Source organism: Toxotes jaculatrix, chromosome 3, assembly GCF_017976425.1.
Source record: "Toxotes jaculatrix isolate fToxJac2 chromosome 3, fToxJac2.pri, whole genome shotgun sequence".
Classification (NCBI taxonomy): domain Eukaryota; kingdom Metazoa; phylum Chordata; class Actinopteri; family Toxotidae; genus Toxotes; species Toxotes jaculatrix.
The window spans coordinates 10,177,789-10,188,398 of record NC_054396.1 but is presented as its reverse complement, the minus strand read 5'-3'; the positions used below and the strand labels follow the sequence as shown (position 1 = coordinate 10,188,398).

Genomic DNA, 10,610 nt, shown 5'->3' with positions numbered 1-10,610 from the left:
ATGAAACATGAAAATTGTGCAGTCACAGTATTACAGCCTATTTGCTATAACCAGTACCTCTAAGCAAATGCTCAACCAATAAAAATGCTAATAACTTACAGTTTAGCATACTGTTTAGAGACGGCAAGCCCGAATATTTTCACATTGCAAACTATGCTTTTGGGAGACGTACAGTGTAACAAAAGAAATGAAGAACCCACCTAGTATTTACCAGCTGTAGTGGCACTGAACTGTATCTGACCCTCTACTCTGAACCACCTGGAAGGAGAGAGCATGAAGAAAATTTCTCAGCTGGGATCCATAAAGTGCCACATCATTATTTTTGTAGAAGTTCTGGTCTTTACTGCATGTTCCTTTTCTCACCACTGTTGCACCGGTCATTGGCAAGAGGAGTAGTTTGTTGGTGTATTCATATAAAATTATGTTTGTCAGACGGAACAACAGATAAAGTACTAATCAGAAAATGATTAGGAATACATTTTGTCCTGCTGGAGACATTCAAAGCAGAGTTGTACCATGTTCTAGTATACAAACATTACCTGGAAACTTCTTTGCTGTGGATATAATTTATAGTTCTTCCTTGATAGCTGTTGAACTTAAAGAGCATTTTTGCATCATTTAGATCAAGGCCAAATGCATGCTGATACCCCTCACTGAAAAAGAAAAAAGCTAATGCTGAGCCACCCTTACGAAACAAAAGTATATTGCAATATACTAGAATTTATATTGCAATATATTAGGAAATATATTTCAGTATATGAGAAACTTAATCATATATTTAGAAATATATAGATGGATGACATTTGCTATATATTGATTCATATATTTTAAAATACATTGCTATGCAAACAAAACTGCATTATGTTTATTGAAACATTTTAATAACAGTTTGGATTATTTTTTAGAGTTTTGGAACTCCAAACTCCAAATCACATTTTGCATGATATCCATTATTTTTTACATTACACATTTAGCCATCTGGATGGACCACCTACGGCTATGTATTGATATATTGTAAAATGTAGATGACTATTATAAATCAAATCACTAACAGCAGCAAAAAATACAAAATGTTTTCTTGAGTCCACTTTTTATTCGTAACATTTCAGTCCTCCACACTGAAACGTGGAGGTACACATGCATAAAGGTTGGCATACTGTGGCAGATCAACTAACATACATTTCCTATTGAATTTCATCACATCAAAAACCTGTTTCCTGCCCTGTAACACTCTTTTCAAGCTAACTACATTGTCTAAAAACACAAAACTGTGTGATTTGTCATACTGTTTTCCAACAGCAAAACATTTTCTGTTATCCAGTCTTTCTACCACAATGTAATAATACACAGTGATTATGTGTCCATTATCCAACAAAACAGTGAAGCTATTCCTTTTCATTACTCTAGTGAACTGCTCCGAGTAATACAGTTCTCCTTTGACTAAAGTTCTACTGAATATTTTCACTACTGTATCCGTGGTGACTGAAAGTTTCTCTCTCATAGCCAGTACTTCTTCTTTAGTAAGTTTTCGTACATAGTGTAAACCAAGTGTAACAACTTGATCTGCTACTCTTTCAAAAAGCTTCAGCTTTTTTTCACCAGTCAAGTTGTTGTACAGCTGTATACATCTAGGCACAGCATTTGTCAGTGCATTTTTTTTCAGAAGAGGCAACACTTGTCTGTATGTGAATTGTTTCATTATTTGTAATGGAACACATTGGGTGCCATGAAACATCTTCAGTATTTCCCCATTAAAAGACTCAAAAATATATCCTGAATGTGCCCACAAAGGTCCCCAATTTCTCACAGAGTCTGGCAAATGAAGACATAAATGTACGTTAAATGACACATTTTCCTTTCCATACAGTGTTTCAAACTGTTTGACAAACTCAACAACTAGTTTTTCACATCTTTTTAACCCCTCTGATGTGACAGTGTCTTTACAAAGCAAGAACATGAAGGTGACAAGGATTAACCAGTGCTGGTAAAATGCATGTGGTAGTATTCCCTTTAGCACAAAGATGCTATAAAAAAGTAACCAGTTCTGCCATTCACTAGCTTTCCAGAACTTCCTTTGCTGAAAAGAGCGGGGCACTCGGGTGATATTGCAAGGTGGTTTAATTCTCAAGAGTTGGTGGTCGAGCTCAGGAATACGATTACCAATATAATATGGCTCCTCATGGTGTTCACTATCCAGCCACATGCTTGCCATTTGCCTAACAACTCCAAGATGTACATTATGCATATGGTCAGGAGGCATTCCAGATATAATGTCAAAGTGTGGGATGTTGACAAGACATGTAGGCCCTTTAATGCCTTTCACGGATTGTCCGGTACGCACAGCTTCTCTTGCATCAGTTAGGGTTGAAGCATGATCCCTTTTTGGAACATGTTTGTATGGATAAACCCTAACAGTTCCATTTCCCTTTGGAACTTGTTCACCAGGATGTAAGCAAAGGCTGCACCCGTAATGACCATTAAATTGGGTCATGTTTTGCAGAATGGGCCTGGCAACTGAATCACACATTATAACAGCTGCTATCACTCTACAATGATTCACAGAGTTGTTTCTGTGTAACTTGAAGCCAACAGTTGACAGTGACTGACACTCTTGAGTGAATGGTTTTAAAAATGTGTTAACATTCGGCTTTTTAGTACCAAACCATAGGCCAAATAGTAAAACATTCTCTTTGCGGACAAGATAAGGAAGTTCATTTACCATCCCTTGTAATGGCCAGATTCCATACTGGGATGATTTGAATACTGGAACTCCATCACAATTTAATGTTAAGGAGAATGCATGAGGACTATCTAGTGGGCCACCAGCTTTGTTCAGACTATGATACATTTTACCACAACATATGTCATCATAAGTTTCTGGATTACATGTACCATTTCCTGACTTAAGACAACATGCTATATCTTCTCTTTGAAGAAGATGTTCCAGTTGTGTATGGATGGGTAAGTACAGGAAGAAATTTCCATTCTTCAGTGAGCTGTTTCTATCCCATGCAGAGTTACATACAGAACAGCTCCCTTCAGTGACTTGGTCACCAATGTAATACTCACAATTGGGACAGTATATGTGACATTCTAGGTGACCTTGTATTGGGTTAAGCTCTTTTAAGAACAGATACTTTGAAGTTAGAACATTTTCTGGACAATGGATATTAATCAAATCTAAAAGATCAGACAGGGCCACACCAGTAAGTGAGTGTCTCAAAGCATATGAAAGTATAAGTAAAAAACTCTGAGCTTTGGATAGTTGTGAGCCTGTGTAAAGTGGCTCATCGTTTACTGGAGGAAACCTTTCATTAATGGGTGCTCCTAAATGTGATTCTTCAGTTACTGACTTGTCAGTGCTGTCTTCTTCTCCACTGGCAATGGATTCAGAGTCAGTAAAAGACAGCCACAGTGGTTCAAACACACCAAAATCGACACTGTCCTCATAACTGAAGACTGATGACTCTGTTGTTTGGCTCAAATTTGGTGGCAGTTCATCAGATTCAGGGTTGGTGTGCAGGCTCTGTAATGGGAAAATACAGTAAGTCTATGGAACAGCTGACAAACATAAGCACTAGGAAATTTGCATAAAATTATACAAATATTAATATGTGGCATTGTTGTATACATGATAAAAGTAAGGCTTAGGTTAGTCTAAAAAAAAAAGCTAAGAAAGCAAAACAGTTAAAGTCTTAAGGTCATAAAAATCCTATGCGAGATAATGGCCCTTTTAAAATTACTTACTGTAATGTCATCACCTTCATGTGCATCTTCAGATCTGTTGTCAGAGGAATCCTCATTCTGCTGTGTAAAAATAGAGAAGTCTTAGAAGAAATGCTGACAGACATAGTCAAAGACAGAAACCTGTAGATTAATAGTAACAGTAGTATTAGTAGTAGTTATTAGCAGATTACTTACATGAATCTCCCCACCATCATGTGTGTTTTCTGAGCCACTGTCAGAGTTGTACTCAGAGGAATCCTGATCTAGGTTTAGCTGTACGAGAATAAAGAAGTCTTTGAGGAAATGTTTTCAGTGAAATAGTGAATATAGAGACCAGTAGAACTTGGCTATAAACATCATTAATGGACCATTCAAGGACACACTTACATCAGAATACATAGAGGGTCTTCTGCCACCCTTTGCAGGTGGATTATTACAAGGTAGTTTTATATAATAACAGTACATTGTACTTACAGTAATCTCATTATCATTTGCGTCTTCTGAGCCACTGTCAGAGTCGTTGTCAGAGGAATTTTGATTCTGGTTCTGCTGTGGAAGAACATAAGTCTTAGAGGAAATGCTGACAGACATAGTCAAAGACAGAGACCTGTAGATAAGTAGTAGTTATTAGCAGATTACTTACATGAATCTCAGCCCCATCATGTGCGTCTTCTGAGCCACTGTCAGGGTCAGAATCCTGATCCAGGTTCTGCTGTTCAAGAATAGAGAACAGTTTAAAGCATGTGTATGGTATATAGCTATGTATGTTGTATGTTTGATATGCATTAGACTACTTATTTGCTCAACTTTCTTAACAAATATTAATTAAGAAGAACTGCATTTCATTTAATGACCTACCGTTTCCTGGTTTGACTGATGCATGTTGATGGCCTCAGTCAGTTTCCTACCATAAAAATGAAAAATATGTCTCAATTTACTGAATGTCTATTATCGGAGGCTGTCCATGCATGGGCAACATGTATGTGTCACTATCACTCCATATAAACGTTATGAAGCCCCTTCCCGCCTGCACAACTTGACCTGGAAATGAGCGGCAATACTGATTATGTCCCCCTCTCTCTCTTATTTATTTATTAATTTATTTACTTATGTGTGTGCGCTCCGTTACAGATTGCCTTATTGGTCATTGCAAAAACGGCCATGGTCGTTTAAATAAAGTTTGCGAGCCAACATTCTGCATACTAGCTACTTTTAGCTAACTACAACACTAAAATAAACAATGTCTAAATACAGAATAAATGTTTAATAACGTTACTTCACTAGGTGGGTGTAACTGACAAACCTCCTTTTCCAGTATCTCCTTGTTCTTGATGGAATATTGAATTCTGAACCAGGAGCCGTGTATTTTCTCCTCCTTCCGTCCATGCCTCCTCTTCTCAAAAAAATTCTTCTTTTTCTTCTATTTGATTGGCAGCTGACATCCTGTTAGGTGTACGTCTCTGATTGGTCGAGCTTGTTGCTACCATGGTCACGTTGAACGGCAAACTTTTATGGGCGAATGGCCGCGAACGGCAAGGTTCTGGCCACGCCCAGAGATATTAGGGTAAACTGTGAAGCTACGGTAGAACCTTGTCAGTTGTTGGAGGAGTACGTTAAAAAGATGAAATTTGCGCTTGTGAGCTGGTTAAGGGGGGAGGATAAAAATGCTCTCAGCATTGTTCCTGTCAGTTGGATTGTGGACTTCGACCCGGAAAACGCCAAAACGGAATACCTTATTGAGTGCCGCAGCATTGGTGGAAAGAGGCCCACTAATGGTTGGAGAGTCGAACCAGCACAGATTTTGCAGTTGGCGGGCAAGTACAGTGCTTATATTTTTTTACTTTGTTAGTCTTACAACATTAAGCAATTGTTGAGATTTTTCATCATTGGCCAAGTCACTTTCTATGTAGGCTTTTAGCTTCAGGACAGTGACGAGCTAGCTAACGTTAGCTAAAAGTTCAAATGAAGCTAGATTGATGTAGCTAACGGGCGTTAGCTATTTAGCCATTAGCCGCTAATATTTTAGCGACCGTTAGGTTGGCTAGCTAAAAATTCAAATGAAGCAGGGCTGACGTGGCTAACGGTCGTTAGCGAACTAGCCATTAGCTGTTATATGTTAGTTATCTAGCTAGCTGAAGTGAAGTTTAAATGAAGGGGGACTTGCAATTATCAGCCACAGTTACATAAAGTTTTGCTTCATATGTATTTTTAATTATTAGTGAAACATAAATTTAACATGTATTTTAAAATTGTTTAATTGAAGAATATCAGCTAAGGTTTGGAACTGTCATAACTGAAAATCAATTTCGTGTCTATACATCATGCTAAACTAAACGCATATTAATGACAAAAATATGATCATGTAGTCTGTGTTTATATATACTAAATATATAATATAAAAGCAGAGGGAATACAACACAAAACTAAACAGCACAGAATTGTACAGTAAAGTGTTGTAATGTAAAGCTAGATAGTTCTGTTTCTAGGCATTACATTCTGTCTTGTAACTCTATATTTATATTAATAGAAAAGGAATCTACACTCAAGATTGCTGAGCAGAGACTCTTGCAAGAGGACCTTCCTCAAAGCAAGAAGAGAAAGAGGGTGCCCAACAAACTCTTCTTTGACCCACAGGAGGAAACTGTAGGAAAAGTTTCAAAAAAGGTAATGGGGTTCTTTCATGACCGCTATTTAAATTTTTCAGTTTTGTAGTTGGGCTGTGTGCACACTAATACAAATAGAAAGGGTTCAAACTGGCTGGGGCCTTTCTGTGTAGAGTTTTCTGTTCTCTCTGGCTACTCAGACTCATTAACTTATTAAACTTAATGATTAATTTTAATCAATTTTGGTTTCATACTAAATGCATTTGATTTTCACCCAACAGAAAAACTACAAACTCATAGCTGCAAGACATTCTGAATTAGAAGTTCTTGAAGAAGAGCCTAACCTCAGCCAATTGAATACTGCAGAAGCACTTGAGGAGGAGGTCAGGGCCCTCAGGGAGGAGAACAAAAGACTGCGGTACCAGCAGAGTGTAGGATCTTCTGCAGCCTGTAAAGATCTCGAGACCCAACTCAAGGCTTTAAATAAGGAGAACGTCAGGCTGCGGAACATGGCAGTTAAAGGCAACTATCTGTTTTTGATTAAAATAGGGATTTTACATTGTATAAACCACTGGCTCCTTGTTTTTGATGTTATTCTTAAATATATCTGTGTCTATATTTTAGAGGAAATCTACACATATAGTGTAGGGTTTATGTAGTATAAACACTGGATTGGTGTTTGCTACCCCCCTAAGGCAAACATGGGGGTGGCAGTAAACCTGTAATGCCTTCCTAACCCCTCACACACTTTGAGACACCAAAAAAATGAACAGATGTGTAATTTTTTTTTCCTGTTAGGTATTCATAACATCTTTGGGGTTCCTTAGTAGTAAATTTGGTGGGCCATATTTTCCAGAAATTCCATCACTCTTGGCAGCTGTGAAGACCCTCATTTCGTATAAGATCACAGAGAGCTCAAGCTACGAAGGTGAAAGCGAACATGAGGCCAGTGTTGCTTTACCGTCACCTGCTCAACCTACATCTCCCAAACCAGCATCAGTAAATACATTTTTTGTTATCAGTTAAAAACATGAAACATTCAGTTACTGGTGATTTTCTTTGTATTTATTCTTTTATGTCTTTCCTTCTTCAATGAATTAGGTGCAACTAGGGAAGGATGACTCCACCAGAGTGTCTGCCCATTGTTGGGAAACTGCAAAAGCGCAATCCACAGCGAAAGGAATGGCCCGCACCCTCCTACTGGGCCTGTTCAGCATTGATGTGCTACTGAAGTCCAACCTAACGGGAGGGGTCAACAAGGTCGATCCATCTGCAGAGAGACGTCAACCTCTGGACCCCAAGAAGCTTCAAGCTTTACTCAGTAAGACTAAGAATTTATTTTTAATGGAATCATACATTTTTAAAGTTTTTGTAAACGGTAACAAACACTTTAGGACTGAAATGTACTAATAGCGAAACAGATGGATGAATAAAAAGCTTTGACAGCTTTGCTATTCTTTTAGATACAAATCATTTTCCTCTGTCTAGTTGGAATACATAAAACATTTTCTCACTATTAAAACAGATCCCCTCTAGTAGCTTTAATAGTAGTCAACTCTGATTTCAGACTTGTCTAGTTATATAAACTAGTCATATATAACCCACCGTGGAACAAGAACAAGGTATACAAGAAAAATATTACCAGTATCTCATCTTATCTTTTGCAACAATCAGAGGCCAACATTGTGGATGCCATTTTTATTTTAATATCTTTTACAGATGCAGTTGTTCAGCAACACCCAGGGGTGAAGATTCCAGACATACGGATGGCCATAAATAAAAGGATCTGTGAGTTAAGACACCAGGAGAAGAAAAAGTCATCTGAAGGACTGGCTAATCAGAGTGGGTCTTGATAAATTAGCATGTGGGATCCACACTGCACTAAAGGACTGTTGTCCTATTTTTTCCACTGTGGAATTGTTTTTGTTGTGCTCAAGACTTTTGAAGGACAGTTGCCTTCTTGTTAATGTTTTACTTATTTTTAAAGTATATTTGTTCATTGTAGTTGTTGTTTCCATCCATTGGATGAAATAAAAAGATTTTATGGCTTGGAACTAATTATGATATGGCAAACCGTTTGCCATTTGCTGAGTACATGTATAAATGTATGGTTATATTAAAGCGTTTCACATACAGTGCATACACTATCTAATTATATAATATTTAATATATTATGTATATATATACACCAATATATTGTTCAACATATTTTAAACATATTCCCATATAAACCTGATTATATTATCTTGTACATTAAGGTATATTATCTCATATATTACATATATATTTACATGTATTTACAACACCTCTTCCAATATATGATCTCATATAAATTGGGGCAAATTTCAATATATAACAATATCTTAAATAGTATAACAACATATATTTATTCAGTATATGAAAACGGCAATAATTGCATTATTTTCATATACTGCAATATATCACTAACTCATATATAATATATTATTATTTAATATATCACATGATATATTCGTACGTGCATTTCACAATATATAATTACATATAAAATATATCGTCATGTAATATATTGAGAAATATATTTTTGTTGCGTAAGGGCATATCAAATGAGAGGCCTAAAACAGGTCTCTGTTTAATTACAAGCCCAATAAAGATTTGATTTGCTTTCTTGTTGTGTTCTGTAGACAGTGAAGAAATAGGTAAAAAGACATAAATGGAGAGAGACTTATTACACTCGGAGAAAATAAGGGCCTTTTCAGTGAAGCTGCTGAGGTGAGAGCACATTGCAGGTGCGTTGTGCTTTGTGTGTGGTGGTGTTCCTCTGTAATTTAATTTCATACATCATAAATGCCACTTTGACACTTAGTCAGGCGTGTGGTGACATGAAAGCGGAAGCCATAAATTAAATCAAAGCCATTTCTTCTTTTCTCTCTGTCCATCTCCTTCCTGATTTACTCTGCATGGCTGAAGAAGACTGAGGTGTTGGAGCGCTGATTAATGTTGCTCTTTGAGTGTAAAGCACAGTCATGGTAGTTTGTATTAGTTAGAGCGCACACATATTCCTGCATGTACTCAGACAGACAGACTGACGGACAGAGACTGAGACAGACAGAAGCTAAAAAAGGAAACAAAGAAAAGGAGATCAAGTCTTGATTCTCTGTTCTCTGGCTTAACACTGCATTTCCTCCCAACAAAGTGTCAAACTAGCTCTGTACAAACCTGAATAATGTACTTTTCCTGGAAAATTCTGTTACATTCTCACGTCTTTGCTCACTAAAAAAAAAAAAAAAAATCTCTATATCAAATGTAAATGCAACACAAAGTTTTGAGCACTGGGACTTGTGGATACTGAGAGAATACAATATCTCTTTCTCTGCATCTCCTTTCATCAGCATCATGCTGCTGTGATAAACAAACCATTGCACTTCAATAGGCTACACTACTGTGAATGATTGTGAATGCTTCATGTTGCTTGACTAATAGCACTAAGCTTTTTGACAATGGTCTTAAGTGCATCATAGATCTTCAGTTTATCACCCCTGTGTTCAGAATGAATTTTTGCCACTCACAAGCCAATACTCCTCCTCTGCAGGAATGGCAAACCTGTGTTTATGAGTGAATTTTCCCCCAGGGCTCTGCCATTAGGTGTTGTTGATTTCCTCTAGCACTGTTTAATTTCAAGCTCCAATTGGAAGTACACATTAAAAGTTAATGGGTAAGGTGGGTATTGATTTTAAGATACATAACACACATAACAATACAGGCAAGCTTTTGATTTTCATTTACCTTTTCATTAGTTCATACCCTCTCTCTTCATTTATGGCAGCCTTTCTCATCCGATGGTTTGTCTGTTTTCTGTCTTTTTTTTTCACCCACAGATCACAACTCATCCTGTATCTTCACTGTTTTATAGTTTTTCTCTCTGCTTATTTTGCTGGTGTATCAGTGAGATAGACCTGCTGGGAAGAAAATCTGCCCCAGAGCCACTGAGGCCACATGTGCGTTGCGGCCGGTGCAGCTGCGTCCCGGCTCGCACTGCTGGCTGCTCCCAGCCTGTACCCAGTGGTCTGTCAGGCAACGAAGCAGGGGAAACGGTGGGATAAATGATTATTTATGATCTGCCACCTCCCATCCTCTCAGCTATCCCCAAGCCCCATTCATTACTGCTGCAGGCTGCCACGGTGTGCGAGAAAACGTGCGCACACACACAAATGCTAAGTAACGTGTGCACATATGCCCTCTTGGATACTGTGCACAAGCAAATAAACACACAATGTCTATTTTCTCATTTCTCACTCTTTC

General features: G+C 37.6%; 2 protein-coding genes across 10 annotated transcripts; one reads left to right on the top strand and one right to left on the bottom strand.

Annotated features, from left to right (window-relative positions):
• Positions 1-866: 866 nt before the first annotated feature.
• Positions 867-5,133, bottom strand: LOC121179738 (clumping factor B-like). Of its 9 annotated transcripts, none has more exons than XM_041034741.1 (7): positions 5,030-5,133; positions 4,585-4,630; positions 4,370-4,435; positions 4,201-4,272; positions 3,922-3,999; positions 3,762-3,807; positions 867-3,526 (listed from the first exon to the last, which is right to left on the bottom strand). In XM_041034741.1, exons 5-7 carry the CDS (start codon positions 3,939-3,941, stop codon positions 1,106-1,108), a joined length of 2,487 nt encoding a protein of 828 aa, XP_040890675.1. In that variant the 5' UTR covers positions 3,942-3,999; positions 4,201-4,272; positions 4,370-4,435; positions 4,585-4,630; positions 5,030-5,133; the 3' UTR covers positions 867-1,105. The 9 variants fall into 9 exon arrangements, with proteins under 9 accessions (XP_040890675.1, XP_040890676.1, XP_040890669.1 ...); XM_041034742.1 differs by having other exon boundaries at positions 3,762-3,804; XM_041034735.1 differs by having other exon boundaries at positions 3,748-3,807; positions 4,201-4,275; positions 4,370-4,438; positions 5,030-5,127.
• Positions 5,134-5,230: 97 nt separating this feature from the next.
• Positions 5,231-8,462, top strand: LOC121179739. The gene is made up of 6 exons (XM_041034745.1): positions 5,231-5,540; positions 6,254-6,390; positions 6,611-6,851; positions 7,186-7,328; positions 7,431-7,650; positions 8,049-8,462. The coding sequence occupies exons 1-6, from the start codon at positions 5,246-5,248 to the stop codon at positions 8,180-8,182; spliced, it is 1,170 nt and encodes a 389-aa protein (XP_040890679.1). The 5' UTR covers positions 5,231-5,245; the 3' UTR covers positions 8,183-8,462.
• Positions 8,463-10,610: the final 2,148 nt, after the last annotated feature.